This window comes from Danio aesculapii, chromosome 18 (genome assembly GCF_903798145.1).
Source record: "Danio aesculapii chromosome 18, fDanAes4.1, whole genome shotgun sequence".
Classification (NCBI taxonomy): domain Eukaryota; kingdom Metazoa; phylum Chordata; class Actinopteri; order Cypriniformes; family Danionidae; genus Danio; species Danio aesculapii.
Window position 1 is genome coordinate 39,238,443 of NC_079452.1, and position 26,188 is coordinate 39,264,630.

General features: G+C 37.1%; 1 protein-coding gene across 4 annotated transcripts in view; it reads right to left on the reverse strand.

Moving 5' to 3' along the window:
• Positions 1-26,188, reverse strand: part of hipk2 (homeodomain interacting protein kinase 2) — a 196,912-nt gene that overhangs the window by 137,045 nt on the left and 33,679 nt on the right. For all 4 annotated transcript variants that reach the window (XM_056478300.1, XM_056478299.1, XM_056478298.1 and 1 more), the window contains exon 2: positions 12,435-13,581. In XM_056478300.1, the coding sequence (XP_056334275.1) occupies positions 12,435-13,581 (1,147 nt within the window). The remainder of the gene's footprint in view (positions 1-12,434; positions 13,582-26,188) is intronic.

Consider the following 26,188-nt stretch of genomic DNA (forward strand, 5'->3'; position numbering starts at 1 on the left):
CTTCCAAATCGAGTCATCTTGTAAAATTATTTTCATATCGCAATGTATATCGCAGAAAAAGAAAATGGTATTTCACAACATAGTGCAGAGATTATTTTAAATATATAAGAACCACTCGACGTGAAGCAGAGCTTGTAAATGACAGGGGCATATCTAATAGCTCAAAGTAACATGTGATAGCTACCTATTTGCAAATGTTAGTAGCATAATTTGCGTGTTGTTTGATTCTATCAGCTCTCTGGTGAAGCACCCATTGGTGTCCTCGAGATTACAGGCATTAATGAATTTACTATGGTTACTACTAATGTTTGAAGGAAGTGGATTCACCCATATGTCACATTTTGACTGCATATACTCCCATTATAGAGCATTGATGTCTTGTGGCCAAAAAATATTGTGATTTATTTATTGTTCCAACACTAGGATGAAAGTAGAAAATAAAAGAGAGAGAGAGAGAGAGATATGACGACATATATGACAACATATGCTCCTGCTCTGCATCTGCATGCTATGTATCTGCTCTGCTCTTTCCAACCACAGCTATGTAACACTCAGCTGACGATTCTGTAAACCTCCAGTACATTCTAGTCATCATACACATCATTTCATTTAAGTGAAAAGGGGTAAAAGGCCCAACTGGGACAGGGCTCTAATGTGCTTTATCTGGTCCTCAGTAAGCTAGTCAGATTTACCTGTTACATCATTAGCTAGTCCACGCCACGGCTGGGGCGCCGAAGTTAAGCTGACGTAACCTGAATAAACAGAGTATTAGGAACAGCCTTAGACCAATGCGATCATGCTCTTGTTATATATATATCTTATATATGTAATTTTAACATCAATATGTAATCAGAATTTAGTCTATACAGTACTGTCTAAAAGCATGCAACTAAAAGCACACACAATAATCATTGTGAAAAGCGCTACACAAATAAACTTGAACTGAATTGAATGTAACTTTAAAATAAAGATTCTTAATTAGTGTTGATGTCAGTGTTGCCATGTCATTGATTTTCCAGCATAATTGGGCTACTTTTAGACTGTTGTTGGTGGTTTTAACCAATTATATGCAGTTGAAGTCAAAATTATTAGCCCTCCTGTGCTTTCTCTTTGTCTTTTTCAAATGTTTGCCAAATGATGTTTAACCGATCAATTTTTTTTCTTCTGGAGAAAGTCTTATTTGTTTTTTTATTTTGGCTAGAATAAAAACAGTTTTAATTTTTTTTAAAGGGCACCTATCTGACCCCTTCAAGATTTAAGGTAAGTCTTTTGTGTCTCCAGAATGTGTCTGTAAAGTTTCAGCTCAAAACACCCATCATATTTTTTATTATACCTTTTAGAACATTAGAATATTCAGCTCTGAACACAATGTAGCTGTTTTTGTTGCCTGTGCCTTTAATGCAAGTTCTCCCCGCCCACCCTTCCCACGTGCCTGTCAGAGTGTGCCTCAATCTCCGGCTGTGTCAGATAAACAGCACAGTGACAGACATGAAGGAAGCAGATCTCACGTAACATTTGTCAGAAATACTACAGTGAGATCTTTCCCAATGATTATTAGATGTATTTCTTGTGAAGTTAATTCAAGCCTTTCTGCAATGATGAGTCACACACGATGTCGTTACAAAGTTCACACACACAGACACACATGCACGTGATTAACTTTCCACTGTTTTTGCATGCCAAATGTGACAGGATAGACGTTATTATCCACTGCTGTATGGATATCCGTTGTGTTAATGTACAAAATAAACCTTATTTAACGTCCACAAACTGTGATTGAAGCATCTTCTTTAAGAATTGTCCTGACATACGGCTGTGTTGATAAAGATGGTAAAATGTAATTCAATACAAACAAGCACTGATTTAAAAAGGTTTTAAACTTGTAAAACTCATTCTTGATCACATTTGATTATTACTGATGATCACAGAGAGCTGAACAGATCTTTTAATCCCAGATGCTTTGCGCATGTCCTGTCTTGTTGATATGATTATACGCGTTACTATGTAGACTTGTTAATCCGCGGCTGTCAATCAAATTAGTGGGCGGGGAAACCGCACTCCTACGTCATGTTGCTGTGGTCATCAAAGTGGTAGGGATTTGGATCCTATTTTAATGTTAGGAAATTTTTAAAAAGAGACTTATTGTCTTTCCTGTATATCACCCCAATATGAATGTGGACACGCTATACCTACATATAATTATATCCAAACAGCTTACAAAAGTTGATTTTCATCATAGGTGGCCTTTAAACTATTTTAAGGTCAATATGTTATTAGCATCCTTAAGCATTTTTTTTTCAATTGTCTACAGAACAAAGCATCATTATATGATGAAAAAATATATAGGGTAGCTAATAATTCTGAAGTGTTTTAATAATTCTGACTTTAACTGTAAATAAAAAGTTGTGTAATTTGCAAAAAGATGATAACTTTATTGTTTTCGAAAATGTGTATTGTGAAAGTGTTTAAACGTTTGCTTGAAAAGCCAAAAAAGCAATGCAATTGTATATTTTTAGTAAAAAAGCCTCTAAAACAGAAGTTAAAAGAAATACCAGTTCACAATCCACTTAATTAACGATAATAAAGTTTATCATTTTCTGAATCGCCACTTTCACACATCACATTATGCAAGCAAAACACTTCGCAAACAGCAATTCACATTGACGTTAATAAGACACAACGCAGACTCCAAAAGTTCACACTTAAGCTGCATAAAACTGCAGTTTACTACTTTAATAAGGCAGTAAACGTCTAATTCAACACAAGCAACATACCCCGGCTGTTTTAGATTTTTTTTTTCCATGGCTAGCACGTATATGCAGCTAATACGCTTTCTAATGTTTACCATAATTATCCCCGCTTTGTTTGCTTATCACTTAATCCTCCTGAAAAATCCATACGATCACACGAAAAGCGAGCGACACCTACGAAACACAAGCTCCTTATACAAGCATTTGCATTGAACGGATCAAATAGCAGCAGAAGCGACAGACTGTGGCAGTAAAGATATGAAGAACAGCTGATGGGGTCTGCGCTGCCAGTGCTGACATCCGTTTGTGGAAGCTTTCACGGGGCGTTTTGCAGTGAGAGAATGACACCAAAGTCATCGGCAAGCTGCTGAGACTTTGGAAATTTCCTCCGCCTTCCACAATCACTTTTACAGCTGATGGCATCTTAAGAGCAGCACAGATACGAGGAGGGGAGGGCTTTGGTTAAAAATATGCAAAGGGAACATTTTGTGCATCCTGTCCTATCGAAGGTCGCGGGGTAATTGTCCCTCCGATTTAAAAGCCGTGCCAAAACAAATAACTGCAGGGAAGAGAACAGAATGGAAGATGCATGAGCGTTGAGCGAGCGCGTCTTTATATAACGCTTCTGTTGAAAGCCTCTCTGCCTTTCATAGAAACCTTTGGTGCACTCTCAAGTTAATTCTCAGTCCAGGTGTGATAAATACAGAATCTTTTCTTTCCTTTCACTTGTGTTAAGGTGTAGGTGCTATTTCCGTATTAATAAATGGAATTGGAAGAAATAATGATAATGAAGGGAAATGCTTTCAGTTTTTCTTTTAGCCAAAACAGATTTTAGCCGGCCACAGATTGTGTTATTGGTTGTCTCATTTCTGTCTCATTCCCATAAATCTGTTTTAAACAGTTCGTTTTAGTGAACAGATTAAGTTAAAAGCAGTGTTGCTATTGTTCTAAAACTAAAACTTCTTAAATAAAATAAAATAAAATAAAATAAAATAAAATAAAATAAAATAAAATAAAATAAAATAAAATAAAATAAAATAAAATAAAATAAATGTTCTTTTCTTTCTGTTGCCACAGCGGAATGAACCACCAGCAGAATTTATCATTTTGACCTTAAAATGGTTTTCTTTTAAATCAAAAACTGCTTTTATTCTAACTGAAATAAAACAAATAAGACTTCCTCCAGAAGAAAAAATATGATCAGACATACTGTAAAATTTCCTTTCTCTGTTAAACATCTGACTTGAACTGTTTATATTTACTTGTAGTTTAATATACATTTGAAGTCAAAATTATTAGCCCTCCTGTATTTTTTGTTTGTTTTTTATATATATTTTCCAAATACTGTGAATTTTTCACAGTATTTCCTATAATATTTTTTCTTCTGGAGAAAGTCTTATTTGTTTTATTTCGGCTAGAATAAAAGCAGTTTTAATTTTGTTAAAAACAATTTAAAGGTCAATATTATTAGCCCCCTTAAGGCCGGCTCCCACTGTGATTTTTTATAATCCTGTGCGATTGTAGCATGTCAGACTGCACGAACATGGCTCCCATGTCACACTGTAAGATCTTAGCCATCATAAAGTCAGAATGAATGACAATGAAGACACACCAAACACAGAAAAAAACTCCCCAGGAGTTTGACGTCATCCACCCGTGATAAACAATTTTTTTGTGCCGATTTTGCACACAGCATGCCTCAATAATAAAATGCGGTCATTTGAATTGTCGCATAGATTGCGTCATCAGATTCTGCGCTCCTATTGGTTCTTGGATTGACGCTTATTGCAGCTGTTGTCACATTGCAGGAAAGTGTCTAAAATCATCTGACACTGCCAGAACTTCATCAGAGGAAAAATTTTAGCTTAGGATTTCAGGAATCTTCCAGGATTTCCCAAATTTGTCTCAGATGACAAAATCATGGCTAATACACTGTGAGCATGGCTTAAGGCAATATCTTTTTCTATTGTCTACAGTACATCGTTATACAATAATCTGCCTAATTACCCTAACTTGCCTAATTAACCTAATATTTCTGACTTCAACTGTATATTAGTGAAATACTAGGAAACACACACTTTAAGTATAAACTTTATTACTAAACACACAAAGTATGAAGTGTGAAAGGAGATCATCGTTGTATTCTCTTCACACTGCAGATGTACAAGCAGCAGCCATTTAGAAAAGTGTCTGCTGATGATCCTTTCAGAAAACCACAATCTTTCTCTCCATTTTCCATTATGAGATTTTCCCCCTAAGAGAGACAGAAGCCCCCCGTTTTGAGCAGAAGCCTGTATTAAAGAGCCAGAGCGTTCCAGGAACAGTGTGATCCTCTCTCAGGGCTGTAGAGCGCCGTGGGAGGCCTCTACAGGTGGGTCGCTGCTGGCTACATTTCTGCCTGTGTGTCCTGTTACTCAAAAAATGTGCAGAGAGCCAGTTGGTAACAGTAGGCCGACGGCTGATTGAGGGATCTTGTTGCTTTCGGTGCAGAACAGCAATGCATCGATGCAATGATAATTATAGATCGCAAACGACAGCCCTGCAATCATACTGCATGCATGAACTAAATTCATCAGATTTTTTGGTGTGTTTTCTCAAGTGGAAACTCTATGATGCCAAGGAGTTATGTAGTAGGTGGTTGTCAGGTGTGCATTTAAAGGGATAGTTCACACAAATAGGAAGAAAAAAAAAATAGTTCAAAAAGTTCTGTCATCATTTACTCACCCTTCACTTGTTCAAAACCGGTTTGACTTTCATTTTTTTGTTTATATTTTGAAGAATGTTGGTATCTGGCACCCATTGTTTTCCATAGTATTTTTTTTTTTCAAACCATGCCAGCAGGAACCTTGACGTCAAACCAAATAAAAAAAACACGTCAAAAATGCTAATTCAATTTGATGCCAATTCACTGTCAAAATGACTAACATTGGTGTCAAAAACACATCAAAAATCAATTATAAGACACTGCTGTAATCAATTTTTGACATGTTTTTGACACCAATGTAAGAAGTCGTTTTGACATCAAGGTATTTTACATGCATTATAGGTATACACAATCCAGAGCATGGGTTTTCAAACTGTGGGACGCCAGCACCTTTTAAGGGGGCGCGAGACATTGAGGCGTGCACTCGAGTAAATTATGATGATGATTATTTTGCGCTCACTAGAGGGAATAATATGATTAACGTTAGATCCATATCTAACTATCAGGCACCTGTAGAGTTAAGGTATTCCAGTAAAATATATACAAATAAAATGGAGCGGGTGCTTTTTAAAATTAATGACGGTGAATGAATGAAAGTCAAACCGGTGAGTCATCTGACAAAAAAGTGCCCTTCTGAATCAAATCAGCAGAATGCCCATCTGGATCTTTCACTTACTTTGAAGACTACTGACTACGTTTACATGGACATCTGTAATTTAGGTATGTGCCTAAATCTGAATAAGACAATAATATAATTACGTGAAGTGCTTTTTAAATGTTGCATCACCAGGCTATTCATGTTTCCTGCAGAGTCTCATGTAAATTTAAGTGTTTCATCTTCAATTTCTCGACTTTAACTGCAGTTCGACAGTTTAACTTTCACTAGAGAACATTTCATTCATGCCCCTGCGAAAAACTGGGGTATTAGACGCGAATATGAAGGACTGGTGGAAGAGGATTGTTTTTACTGATACCGCACGTCGAATGGAAGGAAAAAACCTTCCGCTTTTCGTTAGGTGTGCGTGTGTGCGCGGTCCTTTACTGACAGCCGCATGTGTGATCTTGTCACAAAATGCGGCGAAAAGCCCTACATGACGGTAATAGTTTGATTGTGGTGTTTACTTCAATAATGTCACTAATATATGCATACTCCACATGTCTTAATTCCATTTCTGTTTAATTCAGTTATGACTTTAGTCGGATTAAGGTAATCAAAAATCTCTGTTTACATGGTAGACTCTTAATCAGAGTATTGTCTTGATCATATTAAAATCGTATTAAAAAAGTATTGTTGCCCATGTAAACATACTCAATGTTCGACTTAACCACACCGTCAGAGCTCTGCGATCTTGGCTTTGTGAAGCAGCATTTTCTGTATGTACATACATCAAAAGCAAGTATGTTATAGCTCAATTTACGGTTAGTCATGTCAGGAATCCGACCACAGATTAGTATGTTGTCCTCACAGAAAAAGGCTCAGCCATCATACTGAATCAGGTAAGCTGTATATTTATGTTTCAATGTAATTAATTCTATGCACTTTAAATGCAGCAAGTAATATGTGATTGATTTTTGCGCATGCATCATAATTTTGGCTCGAGGGAGGGGTGCCTGGGGGGGGGCGCGAGTGAAATAGGACAAACATTTGGGGGGGCATGTGTCCTAAATGTTTGAAAACCCCTGATCCAGAGTACATTTGGAATTTAAGCTTTCAGATGAATAAAACTTTTCTTATATTATAATCCCTTTTGTCTTGCTATCTTATTGGTTAAAAGGGCATCAATATTCATTCATTTTACATCAGTTTAGTCCCTTTTTAATAGGGGTTGCCACAGCTGAATGAAACGGCAACTATTCCAGCATATGTTTTACGCAGCGGATTCCCTTGCATCCGCAACCCAATTGTGGGAAACACCCATTAACAGTGCTAACCGCTGAGCCTCTGTACCACCCAGGCATCGATATGTGGATGTCAAAAATACGTCAAGTTTTTAATGTTTTTTAGCGGTTTTTTTTTGGTACTGTGCCGCACAGGAAGTCATTAAATATTTCTGTTCGATTTATTACCTGAGTCTGAACGTTCTTTTATTTTGAAAAATCTTTTATTGTGAAAAATGACCGTATTCTCTCGGCTATATCTCCATGAGCGCCCAAATTTAACCCACAAGTAGCAAAAAAAAAAATAAGAAACAGACCTCTTTGGAAAGTTTCTTTGCTAAGGGGAAAAGGCCCAGTGAAGGACCCACGAACTGCCATGGAATATATCCGCAACCCATTCGTCAACAAATCAGGTGAATCCACCATGTTTGTGCAAGTAGATTAACTGCTGAAAATTGTAAATGACGTCTGATCGCATATCGCGTCTTTTCTAGAGTTCGCAAAATTCATTATTTCCAATGGAGTACCCAGTTGAATGAATCCTGTGAGCACACCGCGAGTCACATGACAAGAACTGACCGATCAGCTTTAGCTTATATGGAATATACACATTTTAATCGACAAATTATCTCAGCCAAATTATCCCCCCTTGTGTATGTGGTAAAATTGTCAAGTGTTGACCGGTCCAATAAAAAGGTTGAGGACCACTGCCCTACATGATGTCAATTTGATGTCATGTTGACATAAAGGTGCCAACTGGAATGGAAGTCGATGAGTACTGTCTCAAAACATCTATTGTAAATATCTTAAGCTGCATAAAGCTACTTTAATAAATATCTGTTGTTGTAAGAAACTCATAAAGGTTTAAAACCACACAAGAGAGAGTGTGGTTGAACAGTCTCTTTAAAAATTATTGTAAGCCATAGCCAAAGTGCATAAATTAACATCAATGATACAACATATAAAGCAATTAGCGGTTGCCAAGGCATCACTATGCGGTTCCTAAAGAGTGGTGTGCTATGTAGTTGCTATGGTGTCATGGGTGTGTGAGTCCAATCCAAAGTCTCTAGAAATATGGTTTGACCCTTCCTTCTATGTTAAGTATAAGGGGGTTTATACATGTAAAACATTTCATCCTAATTAGTTTTTAATAAGTGTTTTTTTCCAGTAAAATACATAAATGTATGTGTATGAATAATGTGTAAAAAAAAATGTATGTGTAAAATAAGAAAAAATGAGCTTGAGAAGCAACACTACAGAGGATTTTTTTCCACAAAGTGTATTTTGAATATATAACTTCTGAAGGGTTAGCTAATGATGAATTAGCATTTTTGGGTAAAACATACAGTATACACTTAGCAGACACTTTTATGCAAAGCAACTTGCATGTGAGGATATAAGAAGTACTTTGAACTTTTCAGAGAGTTTCAGTATATAAACGCAATGATATATATATATATATATATATATATATATATATATATATATATATATATATATTTATTTCTCTTTTCCCTATGAGCATATAGAGAGGTAAGAGTGTGTCCTCCTAGCAGACACACAACGTCATAAGATATTAGGTTGGATTTAGGTCGCCAGCGTCTAGGGACAATGTTATTTTGATGTTCAATAACGATGTGAAAGACGTTGATATTTTGTTTTAGGTTGTTTGGAAAGTGACCAAAAAACAACGTCAAGCCAACATCTCAAACCAACATCTTAAACCAACATTTATTTGTCAGGTATGGCAACCAAAATCCAAAGTCTAATGGACATTATATTGGTAATGTCTACAAAACGTCAAGCTTGTGACATCAACTCGATTTTCATTTCCAAACAAAATTCAGCATCCCATGACGTTGGGGTACAACATCAATCCGATGTCATGTTGACGTACTGTGCCTGGGCTACAGGTTGTTTGTCAAGCCCACTCACCTATGTGGAGCACACTCAGAAAATATATATATATATTTATTTATTTTATTTATTTATTTTTAATGAACAGCTCAGTAAAAGATTATTTGGGGAAACAAAATCATTTTTTATGGCACCATAGTGCAATCATTACATACAATACAAACGGTACAGTACGGGTGCATCGAAGCTTAACATACAGTATGGTCTTAGGGTTTTTAACAAATCCCTAATACGAAATATTCACATTCGCAATAGGCCTTCCAATATACTATTCTCTCTCCCTCTTGCTCAGTCTCTCCAGATGTACAAGGCTGACAGATGATGTGACTCTGTTCATTGTCAGCTTTTTCCCTTCTTCGTTCCAGCTGGGAGGAAGAGGACTCAAAGCTCAGAGTAATAGCAGCTCCTGTATTACTTTTTGCACTAAACTCATCTTAATTCACAGTCCAAAACATTGACACAAGCTTCTCGGTTATCTCATGGGCAAAAATACTCTATTAGAATGTACTTTTCCCAAACAGTAACAACTTTCCACAGTTTGTTAAGAATAAAAAGACAATTAGTGCAAAAAATGAATATTATTGCAGATTATTTAGAGGCTAATGTTCTTTAACGACAACGATAATGCTAGAACAATAATGAAATACTTATTTTGTGTGAGACCTTTATCTATTTTAATCTGTTTCTCTATGCACAAACCAATCATATCAGCAAAATCAGTCCACTCATTTCCGCACTTCCCAAACATGACCAAGGGCCAATTTCAATTTAAACTTTACAAGCTACAAAGCATTTGCAAAATTAACAACGATAGCCAATCTGGCCACATTCATTAATGAAGTCAATAGCATTATAAATGCAACACATCTGGCAACATTCATTCATTCCCCTGTGTTTGACTTCTCTCTGAGTGGCTGTGTGGTCATAGACCTAACCATAACCTAACCCGCTTTCTGCCCAACAGAGCAAGCTTCTGTGTGAACCAGGTCTACGTCTACACAGAACGGCTCAATCTGGCTCGCGAAACCCAAACACGGCTACAGGTAAATGAAAGACTTGACTGGGGGGAGGGGGGAGGGGGGGGATAAGCAGCTTTCAAGTGAGGCATCTGTTTTTAATGTTGGCGCTCTGGTGTGGATTACAGGGAAGTATTGCCGGGGAACTGACGGTGACCCCATATCTTCATCCCAAGGGAGATGGTAAGCAGCGATGAGTGCGCTGGATTGGGTAGTGAACCAAAATTAAAATGACCCCCTGTTTACAGTCAGCTTGATTCTGCATTTCTTTAGGCTGTTTTCAATAGTACAATATATTGCTTTTCATACTAGGAACTCCAAAGGAGGAACGTAAAAAAATAATAAAATCAGCTGCAAATATCTCCCAGGTGCTGCTGCCACCATGAAGCTGCACCATGCTGTAAAACGCAGTAAACGGTCTATTTTAATCTTCAAAGGAGAACTCGACAACATGTTTTATCACATTAAAAAAGATAAGGAAGCAGGTTCTCAGCAAGCCATTGAATTTTATGACTCCATCTAAACACACATGTTGAGGAAGTTCTGTGGAATTTTAACATAAACAACACTGGGGGAAACTAAATATGTGCACTTCCTTACTACAAGGCATGATAAAAGAAGTCAAAGCTGTGGGATATCCAGAATATTTCATAATACTTATGGCAAATCATGGTATAATAGACAAACAATACAGCGAAGGCATAACACTGTAGTACTTAATAGGATAGTTCACGCAAAAATGAAAATCTACTCACAATTTTTTTCTTACTTTCTTTTTTCCATTGAACACAAAAGAAGATATTCTGAAAAATCCAGTAAGTAGGAGTAGTACTAAAAACTAACACTATAAAATAAGGTTAGGGACATGGTGAGTGAATGAAGACAGAATGTTCAGTTTTGGGTGGACTGTCCCTTTAATTCTGTGTAAGTACTGTAGCCTCAGTGTCTTATAAGGTCAAAAGGAATTAAATTCTCAACAGCAGATAAAAACATGATGAAAACTTTAAGTTAAATAAGCACCAAAAATAGTTCTGTATGGTTAAACTCTTCTTTAAACACCAAAGTAAATTAGCGAAACAAAATAAACTCATATCCATAAAACAAAAACAAGTCGTGATGCCACATGGAGCGCTCGCAAGTAAAACGTTCAATTCAAAAAGAGAGATACAAATAAAATGCGGTTCATAGGAAATGAGCATATATAAACTAGATATCGCATATGAACCCTGAGCATGCGTCAGTAGTGCCGCCACATTTGTACAGTGTTCCTAGGACAAATGTCATTCAATCCCACTTAGTCAAGACTAAAGCCAATGTGAAGATGCTAGACTTTTGCGCTGCATACAAGTGTAGTAATGAGCAAACAAAGAAAACAACAGCATAGAGGCAGAACATTTCATAGGTAAGATTTCGTTTTTTTTAAATGTTTTTGTACTGTATGTTACGAACTATTGTGCAAGTATTGATGATAAAACAGTCTCCTACTGCCCTGACCATAAGGAAAAGTAGCACCAACTCACACTAAATTCTAGGCTTATGCAAGGTTTTTTGAATAAAATCAGCAAACAATGTAAATGAAACATGACAACATGATGCTGCGGTGCCAGAAACTAGTATTATTGTCGGCTAAGTGAACAAATCATTCATAATTGGGATTCATTCACAAACGAATTGCTCCCTCCGTTAGAATGAGAAGTGAAAGCAGGAGAGGAGGTGTGTTTCAGGACACGGATTATATAAAATTTAACAGGGAGGGAGGATAACACATTGCCATGTACACAAACACATGCTCTTACCGTGCGATCACTTATCCATCAACGTAGAAAAGTGATGTAAAATTATAATTTTTGTAATTAAAAAAAAAATTGCATATTGACCAACGGGTAAATTCCTGATCATAGATATATATGTGGATATATCTATGGCTACAGATGGCCAGTCCTTCACTGCACCTTGGTCCTACATTCATTTCAAAGGAGCGCTACCCTGTACTAAAATGGCGGCTCTATTGACGCATTCCTTCCAACAGATAACAATAGCGTAAGTGACATGTAATGTAAATGTCTATGGGAAATGAGGGACAAGAATCTTGATCCAGCCAGAAAATCCATTCAGAAACCAAAACAAAGCAATGACTCTGATAAAGGGATGACAAGATCAGCGCCTTACCTATAGTATCTAGACTGCAGGTAGGTGGAGCACACCGCTTTGGATACGTGACTAGCAGATCCAAAGTCGATGACCTTGACCCTGTAGGGTTGGCGGGCTGGGTCTACGAGCATGATGTTCTCAGGCTTCAAGTCGGCGTGGATCAGTCCGAGGCTCTTGAGCTTCATCAGGGCAGTGGCGACCTGCTGCAGGATTGGTCGGATGTACTTGAGCGGCAATGGGCTGAACTTGTTCTGCTTGAGGAAGTCGTACAGGTTCTGCTCCAACATCTCAAAGACCAGGCACGTGTGGTTCTTGTGCTGGAAGCACTCGTACGCCCGAACGAAGTTGTAGTCGTCCGCACTCTCAGTGCTCAGCCGTGCCAGTATGCTCACCTCAATCTGGCCCTGCCGCGCATAGGAAGGGTGGTTCTTTAGGATCTTGATGGCCACGATCTCACTGGTGCCCCGTTTCCAGCACTTCACCACTTGCCCGAACGTCCCTCGACCCAGGAACTCCAGCACCTCATAGGTGTTGGTCATGGAGCAAAGCACTTCATGCTGCAGGAGCTGATAGTCGCCCTCGCTGTTGGCGCCACTGTTCTTTGATGTGGCCGTGGTGGAGGCAGTCGCGGTCGCGACGGTGGCCCCGCTCTGCACGTTGTTCTGGATCATGGGTGCCGGCGGCTGCTGCTCCTCAACCACATGCACACTACTCCCACTGCCACTGCCGTTGTTGTTGTCAAGTTCCTCACTTTTGCGCTTAAGCCCGCATCGCTGGTACGTGTCCAGCAGACTGACGGTGCTGCGGCGCGTCAGGTTGTGGCCTCCGCTGCCGCTTCCACTGCTACCGGTGCTGCCCAACAGCTGACCAGCTGCCCCAGACGTGCTGCTGGCTGAGGCCACAACAATGTGCCCCGAGCCGGCCGGGAAGAGTAGGGCCTGTTCGTAGGACAGGGAAGAGTTGGAGACCTGGAGACTGGCGCCGTTGATGCCCACAGGGGCTACTGAGACACTCTGCTTGCTGTTCTGACTGTAGACCTTGCTGTGCGTGCCGTACCCTGTCATATCCCAGTTGCAACTCTGCTCCACCTTCAGTTTCTTCACGCTAAAGAAGGCACTTGACTGGAGAGTGTGAGGGGAGAAGACTTGCACTTGCGAGGCCATACCTGAAGGAAGAGAGAGAGAGGGAATGTGAGACTTGGATTGAAACTCGAGTATAAGCTTTAAATAAAAATCCTACAGGTCATGGCAGGCCAGTTTAATAGAGTCAGAGTCCAGATGCTAACTTATAAAATAGCCGCTGTACAAATACCTTGCACACTTTTGATTTGATTGCTCAGCAGTGTTGAGACTTGAAACCAAAGTTGAAGGAGTCAGCTTCAGGGCAGCACCTGGACTGATTTCACCACATATATACGCATATATATTTATGAACGTTTCTACATAAAGTGAATCCACGTGGTGAGAAAATCCACACATGCATGAGTATTTTTCCAGTAAGGTTTGCGGCTGCTCCTGTTGCAAATCTAGCTTTTTTTGTATAACCTTGACAAATTAAATTAAAAATATTTTCAGAAGAACATATGTTATAACAAATGTTTCGATATGCTTTTCTTATGCTGTAGAATTTTAATATATATTAAAGGATATATATTAAAGGATATATATTAAGGATATATATATATATATATATCCTTTAAGTTTAAATTGATTGTCTACTGTCCCCACAGACTTTCTGTAAAAACAATATACTATGTAAGGACCACCAAAACTCATGGTCATTTGCGTGAGTCTCAAGGAATGATTACAATTTCCTCCACAAAAAAATGCAGCCTATGCATGCAACACACTGCAGCGTTAACCTCAGAGAGATGCACATCACTTTTCCAGAGGCATTTACAAAACAACAAGAGAGCACCTGAAACATCTGAATAACATCTCAACATCAGATCCTCAAAACAAAACAACAGAAGCAGAACTGAGGGGGATTTGTGCTTCTGGGAACTCAGAAAGGACAACGCTTCTCCAAGCAAACAACAGTCCAGAAATAGCCGTCACGAACAGCACAGTTTGTAGTGCTAAAATAATGATTACAGTTCAGAGAGGATTATATTCAGCGCGTGCTGTAATGCACTATTTACAGAATCTCCAAAGTGGCCTGAATTAGTGCACTAGGAAATAAAAAGGCTGCGATTCTCACCGCACATGCAGATCAGCTCACATATTAACTGCTCAACAGAACATCTTAATTTCATAATCTGCCTCAATTATGAATCAAAATTTATCTCTGAGGCATTTTTTTTATTATTTTATTTTGTCCAAGGAAGAACAAGACAACAATTTGTGGAAAAACCATGTAAAAATGAAGCTGTTTTTGTGTATTTTATTTACGCCATCCCTCCAGTCAGTATATTTACCTTCATTATGTCCTACAAAAAGAACAAAAAACACCAAAAACTTGAGATCAGTGATAAACTAGAAAAATTTTCAGCAAATAACAGCTTCAAATGGTAATTCACCCAAAAGTAAACATTCTGTCATAACATAGTGTTCACTTCTATATAATTTCAATAATATATGACCATTATTTATTGACGTGAAGCATTTTATGTTCATAATGAATATGACACTAGTTTTGGATGTAATATTATGGTGAGGAATTGAGAGTCTTGAAACATCATAATAAACGACTACATGGTGGATTCAACTTCACTGTAATGCTTTTTTCTCTCTGTCAAACTGGCCATGTCATTAAACTGCAGTCTGTGTTTGAAAACCAGCTGAGCTGACAGTACTTTTGAATGAATGCTGATGATGGAAATGTGAACATGCTTTTTACTAAATCAGATTTTGAGTCGAAAAAAACGTCATTGACACCACGTAACGTGTAAGTTATACCTTCACAGTATTAGGAAAGATAATAAAGCTATGAAAGAGGACTTACTGTACAGGTCTGTGTACATTTTGATCACGTGTTTTACAATTTTAAATGGAATAAAGGAAATGAAGAAAACTGACGTTTTGGCTTGAATTTTGGCTTGATTTTTATTTTTGGTTTCAGGGTAGGAAATAAAAATAAATGACTTTAAAATTCATTATACACATGTAGGTGGTGCTGAAACGCCCATTTTCCTCTGATTGGTCAACAAAATCTGTGTTCGTGACATCGCCGTCAAAATATCAGCCTCTGCAGATCAACACCCAATAATTAACTATTATTATTACAGTATTATCATTTTAAATGAAATTAAATAAATTATTTCATTAAAATAAAACATTACAGAAACTAAAGTTACGTATTCTAGCATTTGAACCACACAGGCATAGCCTTCATTCATTGTGTTATGATTATCGGCGATCTAGCGTCTGCAGATCGATAACGGACTACAAATCCACCATTACATGGTCTACATATACTGTCATGCTCCACACACACACACATACACACACCTGTTCCGGATCACGACTGATTACGAGCACACAGTCAGAGGACCGTTATGAACTAATTACATGGACTATATAATCAGCACACACACACACACACATCAGTGCTGAGTCTTGTTATTTGTTTTTGTGACATTATGACGCGTTTTCCTTGCCTTGCCGTGTTAGACCCTTGTCTTGTTTTATTGTTTATTCCTGTTTGCTGCCTGCCTTTTGACCATCCGCCTGTTGTATGAGCACGACCTGTATGTTGTATGTTTGCATGATTGTTTCTGAGCCAGGTCTATATCATAATAATAATAATAATAATAATAATAATAATAATAATAATAATAATAATAATAATAATAATAATAATAATAAATAACATAATGATGAATAAATTATGTAAAATTCTCATGTTTTCAGTAAAATCTTTTAAAATTTTGTCACTATGGCTTTAAAACCCTTATAGCTTAAATACTTACTTTTTGATCCTCATTTGGGATAACCACAAATTGTCACCATAAAAACTTTGAATGCTCCATGGAAAAACCTGACAGTAAAAAAGGTTTATAATGACATTATGACAGCCTGGCTGGAATATATCTACCCTGCAAAGGATATACAAAGGATCTCTTATGATGTTTTCCACACAAACGAACATCTATAAGAAAAACCGCTTTTCCTTGGTGGGCTCATCTTACAAACAGATAATGAATCTCATTTGGTTTCAGGAATTCCTTGACGGAACAAAATTCCCAAGACAGGAAAACATACAGAGGAAACTTAAATGAACACTTCATCATTGTCTTGATGGTTGCAATTTAAAAATAACCTTCCTGATTCTCTGCTTTCGTTTACTTGCTTAGATTTGACAATGTCATTGAATGATTTCAATCTGGCTTCGGCTTTCCAGTGCAGGGATTCTTGGGGTTTTAAAAGTCGATTATGCGTTCAAAAGATGCTGAATGTACAATCTATACGGCATATGCATTTACAATCCATATAAATCCTAACCTATATGCAGTGCTCATAATCTATCCCATATAAACAGCACACACTATGCTGAATTTATACAGACCATTTATTTACCACAGTATCCACACACGAGATGATATACATTTTATAATTTAAACAGGACTTCCCAGGCAATTTGTTGATGGAGCTAGCAATGAAGAACATCCGCTATTGCTATTAGGAGCAAGGGCCCTATGTTAATCCCATAAGCTACTAGGCCAGATGTCACTCCTTGGATTATGCTTTTCTTTGCCAGCTCTTTAAGCTAAAAATAATTTGTACATGGTCAGTGGCTCTCTGACTGTCTGCCTCTGTGTGTGTTTGTCAGAGGTAGGGACGGAGCCTGGAAAGTAATAAATCTCCTGTAGCATCGGCTGATCAGTTGAATCGTCCCTGGAATTCTTTGCGTCAGACATGAGTGGTAATCTAGTCTGGAGGACAGCTGACGCTTCAGATTACTCCAGCGCAACAATTCTGCTATCTAACTCAACACAGCTACGTTATGTGTGTTTTTGCCACGATTTAATCCAATCGAGTCCCACCGAGTATTGGGTTATGCTCATTATTACATCATGGGGAGAACAGAAATTAACGTCTACATCCTTGTAAAATATTGGATAATATTCCAATAATTCTTTTGTTAAACACAAATTAATATATTCTGAGGTATCTATGGGGAAAAAGCCAACATCTAAAGTCAAAACAAAAAAAAATACTGTGGCGATCAATGACCAATCAGATGGACGGCTAGATTATTTGTGTTTTTGCTGATTTTGTCTGATCAGGTCCCATGTAGTATTGTAAAGTCTTGCCAGGTTATGCTCATCATCACATCATAGAAGAAACAGAAATTAAGTAAGTAATTTACTAAATGAAAATGGAGAGAAAAATTACATTTTTGGGTGAATTATCCCTTTAATTCACCCAAAAATCGAAATTTACTCTCCATTTTCATTTAGCAAATTTCTTACTTCTGTTGAACACAAATAAATACATTCTGAAGAACATTCTGGTAAAAAAAAAGCCACTAACCCCCATAGTTAGAACATAAAAATACTGTGAAGGCCAAAGTCTAAGTTTGAACCATTCAGATGGACTCATCACAGCTAAATTATGTGGGTTTTTTAGCCGATTTAGTCCAATTGTGTCCAACTGAGTATCGTAAAGTCTCGTCAGGTTATGCTCATCATCACATCATGGAACAAACAGAAATTAATGTCTACATCCTCCTAACCAAAGTTTCAACCAATCACAACGGCTTTGAAATTTGAAATAAGGGATAGTTCACCCAAAAATCTAATTTTACTCTCCATTTTTGTTTTGTGAATTTCTTGCTTCTGTTGAGCACAAATAAATACATTCTAAAGAATATTCTGGTAAAAAAGCCACTAACGCTCATAGTCAGAACACAAAAATACTGTGGATAACAAAGACTACTTTATTTCCAACATTCTTCAGTCAAAGTTTAACCCAATCAGATGGACTCATCATGGCTAAAGTATGTGTTTTTTGTGGATTTCGTCCAATTGGGTCCCACTGAGTATCGTAAAGTCTTGCCATATTATGCTTATCATCATATCATGGAAGAAACAGAAATTAACGTCTACACCCTCCTAGCCAAAGTTTCAACCAGTCAGAATGCCTTTGACATTTCCAGCATTTAAATTTAAGGGATAGTTCACCCAAAAATCTAATTTTACTCTCCATTTTCATTTTGTGAATTTCTTACTTCTGTTGAACACAAATAAATACATTCTGAAGAATATTCTGGTAAAAAAAGCCACTAACGTACATCGTCTGAACACAAAAAATACTGTTGGAACCAAGGTCAAAGTTTGAACCAATTAGATGGACTCATCACTGCTAAATTATTTGTTTCTTTTTACAGATTTAGTCCAATTGAGTCCCACTGAACATTGTAAAGTCTTGCCAGATTATGCTCATCATCATATTATTGAAGGAACGGAAATTAACGTCTACACCCTCCAAGCCAAAGTTTGAATTAAAGGGATAGTTCACGCAAAAATATAATTTTACTCTCCATTTTTTTGTGAAGTTCTTACTTCTGGTAAACCAAATAAATATATTCTGTAGAATATTCTGGTAAAAAAAAAGCCACTAACGCAGATAGTCAGAACACAAAAATACTGTGGAGGCCAAAGTTAAAGTTTTAACCAATCGGATGGACTCATCACAGCTAAATTATGTGTTTTTTGGGTCCCACTGAGTATCGTAAAGTCTTGCCAGACTATGCTCATCAATACATTATGGAAGAAACAGTTGTCTACATCAGTTTCTACATCAGTCCTAACCAACGTTTGAACCAACCAGAATGCCTTTGAAATTTCCTGCATTTAAATTAAAGCAATAGCTCACACAAAAATCTAATTTTACTTTCCATTTTCTTTTTGTGAATTTATTAATTCTGTTGAACAAAGTGAATATATACTGAAGAATATTGGGGAAAAAAGCAGTCATCGTCATCCATAGTCAGAACAAAAAATACTATGGAGGTGAATGAAGGTTTTATTTCCAACATTCATCAGTATATTTTCCCTTGTGTTCAAATAGTAGAAAGAAAACTTTAAATGTTTACTTTACACAGCTGTGTTGAAAAGTTTTTTGGTGCGGAGGTTAAATTTGAACAGTTTAAATGGAACAACAGACCACCAGACAGAGTTATAGTTGGAACGATAGAACAAAATATGAAACAGAACAATTACAATGGTTATACAAAGTTGGCTAGAAGAATAGACAGAGGGATGAAAGGAATGAAGGATGAAATTAATCAAGGAACTAAAGAAAGAACATAAAAAGTACTGAAGGAGCAAGGGAATGAACAGAGAAACAGGAAGGAAGACATTAAACAACAGTGAAAGAAATGAAGCAACAAAAGTAAAACAAATTAATTGAAAAAGGAACAAAAATAAATGATAAAGCAAAGGAAAGATAATAAAAGGAGGTACAAAAGAAGGAAATGATGAATTAACAGGGAAGGAACAAAGTATGGAATGGCGTAAAGATCAAAGAGTGGAATGAAAGAACAAAAACAAATGAAGGAAGGAGCTATGGAAGGAACAATGCAACAAACAAAACAAATTATATAGAGATTTTTAAACAACATCATTCCTTTATTAACTTTAGATGAGATACAATATAATTTGGTGGAATAAAACTAATTTTCAATCATTTATTTTTTTTCAGCTTAGTCCCTTTATTAATCAGGAGTCGCCACAGCGGAATGAACCGCCAACTTATCCAGCATTTGTTTTACACAGCGGATGACCTTCCAGTAGCAACCATCACTGGGAAACACCCATACGGACACATTCACACTCATACACTATGGACAACTTATCTTATCCAATTCACCTGTACCATATGTCTTTGTACTTGTGGGGAAAACCGGAGCACCCAAAGGAAACCCACGCGAACATGGGGAGAACATGTAAACTACACACAGAAATGCCAACTGACCCAGCTGAGGCTCGAACCAGCGATCTTCTTGCTGTGAGGCGACAGCGCTACCCACTGCGCAACCACGGTGCCCTGATTTTCAATCACAACAAATGAAAATATTTGTTATTCAAAAACAAACGAACTCTAAATTATGTTATTTTTATTCGAAATGTGTAAATATTGTTAGGGCTCATTTACATAGAACGCATTTTTCTTCTTACGTCTTTGAAACGCCACATTTTTATAAGCCATGTCAACTTAAAGGAGCTTTAACTTTTACACTCAGCCGATCAATGTCAGTTCCAAAGCAGTGAACCAATCAGAAGAACTCGGAGGCGGGGCAAGCATTGCCACCCTAAAGATATTTTCATGATCTACGCCGCACTTTATTTTAAAACATTGCTTAAGCTTTAGACATGATTGTGCGTGAATGAGCCCTTAAAAGTTCTTCATAGAATAAAACAAATATTAACATCTTAGGTCAAACTTTTACTCAATGTTTTTTTTTTAATCGAACAACAGCCACGTTTTCCATTCCGAATGCTGCACAGGCTTGTTTCACACACAGACACATTGTTAACCAAAGCGCAGTAATTTAATTTAAAGAGAGTTCAAACGGTCAGAATGTTATCTTCAAACAACATTGCATTCATTCCCACTGAACCTCAGTAACTCTGCAGCTGTTCAGCGCGAGTCTGATCCAAGCGTTTACAGCCTAGAGACGACAGCCACCGTGAGAATGATGTTTATGCACTGATATCGTAGAAACTCAACCGTTGACGTTTATTGGAATTTCTCAACACTGCAGCGAGGAACACAAGCAGTCTGCGCTATTGTTTCGTATTTACAATGCTGGAATGCTTTTGGCAGTGCCAGCCAGCTTTCAGCACACACACACAAACACACGGTGGGTCGGTTTAATACACTGCCACCAACATACCAATGGGCTATTCATCTGCCCTATACAAGCAATGTGTTGAAATGCTAATGGTCAGTTTATTGCGGGATGAACCATTACTCCATTTGTTCACGACTGGATAATCTACTTTTTTTTTGGAAGGAATGAGGAGATCTGGGATTAAATAGAGGCACCGGTCCAAACTTTAAGCTTGTTTACTCTATGGAGAAGAAGTACATGGAAATATGATTACGAATAAAAAAGCCTATAAATTATATAAACATGGCTGCTGTCAGGCTAAAAGGTTGAGCACAAGTGCTTGTCCTACGAGAGCTTGTTTACTATATATATATTCCTATTTTCTCCAATAGGTTCTTACCTAACAATTCTGAATGTTTACTTGCAATATTGAGTTTTTCTCCTATATTGCCAATAATTCACAACTTACATCTTGGTACTCTGACTTTTTTCTTCTATGTTTGTATCTATACTTTTCAAGTATTAATTAAAAAAAAAAACTCTGAAGACAAATATCACAATTCTAAGATATAATTAAACTATAAATTACAAGAAAAAAAATAAAAACATAAATAGAATATATATATATATATATATATATATATATATATATATATATATATATATATATATATATATATATATATAAATAATTTGAAATATACATTTACAAAAAAGCTAATAATAGATGAGTGTATAATATACCTAAAGCTGTGTACACTCACGGGCCACTTTATTAGACAAACCTGTCCAACTGCTTGTTAACACAAATTTCCAATCAGTCAATCATGTGGCAGCAGCTTAATGCATTTAGGGTAGATCTGGTCAAGACGATCTGCTGCAGTTCAAACCGAGTGTCAGAATGGGGAAGAAAGGTGATTTAAGTGTCTTTGAACGTGGCATGGTTGTTGGAACCAGACGGGCTGGTCGGAGTATTTCAGAAACTGCTGATCAACTGGGATTATTGGAGAATGGGCAGACTGGTTTGAGCTGATAGAAAGGCAACAGTAACTCAAATAACCACTCGTTACAACCAAGGTATGCAGAAGAGCATCTTTGAACACACAACACGTCTAACCTTGAGGCAGATGGGCTACAAAAGCAAAAGACCAGATGCCACTCCTGTCAGCTAAGGACAGGAAACTGAGGCTACAATTTGCACAGGCTCACCAAAATTGGACAATAGAAGATTGGAAAAATGTTTCCTGGTCTTGATTTCTGCTGCAACATTCAGATGGTAGGGTCAGAATTTGGCATCAACAACATGAAAGCATGGATCCATCCTGCCTTGTATCAATGGTTCAGGCTGGTGGTGCTGGTGTAATGATATGGGAGATTTTTCTTGGCACACTTTGGGCTCATTAGTACCAATTGTTACTGACCATGTCCATCCCTTTATGACCACAGTGTACCAATCTTCTGATGGCTACTTTTTGCAGGATAACACACCATGTCATAAAGCACGAATCATCTCAGACTGGTTTCTTGAACATGACAATGTGTACTCAAATGCGCTCCACAATCGCCAGATCTCAACCCAATAAAGAACCATTGGGATGTGGTGGAATGGGAGATTCACATCATGGATGTGACAAATCTGCAGCAACTGCCTGATGCTATCATGTCAAAATGGACTAAAATCTCTGAGGAATATTTCCAGTATCTTGTTGAATCTATGCCATGAAGGATTAAGGCAATTCTGAAGACAAAAGGGGTTTCCTTTTTTCAAGTCCAGTGAACTTATATATAAAAGTAGAGACTTAAATTAAAGCTAAACAGAAATATTTATTGTTTTAATTACATTGTATATAATAAAAACATTAAATAACAAAACTTGAATTATTTTTTATCAAATTAAATTTTATTCATAAAAAAAGATGAAAAATGTTGTTGCTGAAATGAAAACTAAATATAAATATTTCAAACAAAAAAGACAGAACTGATCCAGAATAGCAAGAAAAAAGAGAAAAATAGTCAGAATTCCAAGTTTACATTTCACAGTCCTGAGTTTTAGTTTTCTTGTAAATCCCATCTCAATCCCATCTTAGTGTTTTAGTGTCAGTGATGTGCTGCAGAGGTCCGCTTGTTCTCCTCTGTGTGCTCCAGGACAGAAGCACTGGGGAAGAAATCAGTGGTTAATAAATTGACCTCCGCTTGTCTAGACAAAGCATTATCCCCCGTGGCTCGAGCGATGCCCACTCCAGCACACCATCAGGGGGGAGAGGACGCACAACCATCGGCTCTTCACAAAACATTCTTTCTACTTCCAAGTCCTTTACAGTACATACCTCTCTCTATGAAATCTAGGCTTTTGCTGGCACTCCTGCGGTATCTCGTTTCACCAGGTCTGGACTGATCTTTTCCAGCTCTCCAATCCTCCATTTATTTTGTCCTTTCTGTCCTCTCTCTTACAATCAAACCATCTCTGCTGATAGGCTCTCTACTCAGACTTGAGTGATTTTGAGTGATTTTTCTGACATGACAAATGATTTTGTAGTCATATTCACATGTGTAGCTTATAGATGTTTTCATGGGAAATGGTGCAAATGTTAATTAATTAAGACAAAACATGCGGAGAAATTAGTATTTTGGGTCACACTTTATTTTGATGGTCCGTTTGTTGAATTTAAGTTACATTGCATCTACATGCCAACTAATTCTCATCAGGTTATAAGTAGACTGTTAGGTTGGGGTTAGGGTTAGTGTAAGTTGACATGTACTTGCAAAGTTTCTTATAGTCAGCTGTATGTCTGTTGAAGGAGCAATATCAACAGATATTAAGCAGACAGTCTACTAATACTCATATGGACCATCAAAATAAAGTGTTACACTATTTTAATTAGGCATCACTGTGAGATTGCAATGATGTAGTTTTGGCATTATTGTTATGTGCTTGGTAAGTCCAACAGCAAGCCTCGTTTTTGACTGAAATGTAATGGGATTTTACCAATTTTCTGAGATATTTATAAAACTATTAGAAATGAAAGAAAATATCAAATTAGAAATTAAAATAAAATGTCAATTAACAAAAGTAAAACTTAAATATTTAATTTTTTAAAATATAGATGTTTAATATATTTATAAATAAAATAAAATAATAAAGAATCTAAAAAATCTAAATGAAAATATTTACATTAAGTCTAAATAAATTTTTTTTAAAAATCAGCTTAGACTTAATGTATATATTTTATTTACATTTTAATTTTATATAAACAAATAATTAAACTTAAATTTAAAAAATAATAATAAAATAATAGGGGCGACATGGTGGCTCAGTGGTTAGCACTGTTGCCTTACAGCAAGAAGGTCTCTGGTTTGAGAACCGGCTTTGCCAGTTGGCATTTCTCTGTAGAGTTTGCATGTTCTCCCTGTGTTCACGTGGGTTTCCTCCTGGTGCTCCGATTTCCCCCACAGTCAAAAGACATGCGCTTTAGGTGAATTAGATGCTGGATAAGTTGGCAGTTCATTCAGCTGTGGCGACCTCTGATGAATAAAGGGACTAAGCCGAAGGGAAATGAATAAATAAATATGATGAAGTACAATAAATAGGTATTTATTTAAATGTTTAATTATTGTTTAAAATATAAAACATTTATATTTAAAATATATATTGAAAAATAAAAAATCTCAAATTAAAATATGCGTTATAAAATTTACGTTAAGTCTAAACAGAATATATATTTATATATAAAATAAATCTAAATATTTGAAACAAAAAATGTGTGGCAGCGACGCAGTGGCACAGTAGGTAGTACTGTCGCCTCACAGCAAGAAGGTCACTGGTTTGAGCCTCGGGTGGGTCAGTTGGCGTTTCTGTATGGAGTTTACATGTTCTCCCTGTGTTCGCGTGGGTTTCCTCTGGGTGCATGCGGTACAGGTGAATTGGGTAGGCTAAATCAGTGTTTCCCAACCCTGTTCCTGAAGGCACACCAACAGTACACATTTTCAAGCTCTCCCTAATCCAACACACCTGAATCAACTCACCAGAACATTAGAAGAGACTCCAAAACCTGAAGTGAATGGGTAAGATAAGGGAGACATCCAAAATATGTTCTGTTGGTGTGCCTCCAAGAACAGGGTTGGGAAACACTGGGCTAAATTGTCCGTAGTGTATGTGTGTGAATGCAGGAGTGTGTGGATGTTTCCCGGGGATGGGTTGTGGCTGGAAGTGCATCCGCTGCGTAAAACATGTGCTGGATAAATTGACGGTTCATTCCGCTGTGGCGACCCCGGATTAATAAAGGGACTAAGCCAAAAAGAAAATAAATGAATGAAAAAATGTGAGGAAATATTGCTTAACATATTTAAAAATACACTACTAAAATTCATTCATTTATTTTCTTTTCGGCTTAATCCCTTTATTAATCAGGGGTCGCCACAGCGGAACAAACCCACCAACTTTTTACCACTCAGAGAATTCTAGATGGTATACAGCTGCAGATACTCACATCAATATAGCATAACTTTTGTAACCCTGTACAACAATAAATCATATTTTTACGTTACTGTGAGAGTTGGGTATGGAGTTTGGGTTGGGGTAGATGTTCATAAAACACATTTTAAAGGGTAATTTAATAAATACTATGAATAATACTATATAATACTATATTCATATAATTACATTACTGTAAGGGTTGGGGTAGACGTTAAAAAATACAATTTAATGGTAATTTAATAAAAATAAATAACTGCATCCCTCTAGCAACAACCCAAACCTGCTCTAATAAAAGCCTGCATCTCCACGATAATGAAAGCTCTGTTATTTCTCCATTCATCAGCCGCTGTTCAGTATATCTCTCACCTCCAGAGCAGAGCAGAGAAACTGGAGACAAAAAAAGAGCTCCAGGATGTTCCTCATCTCCTCCATGCTCTCACTGAAACAACACAGGCTCATATTGATCAGCCGGGCCTCGTTTAACAATCACATCCAAACCTATTTCTGGAAAGGAAATGAT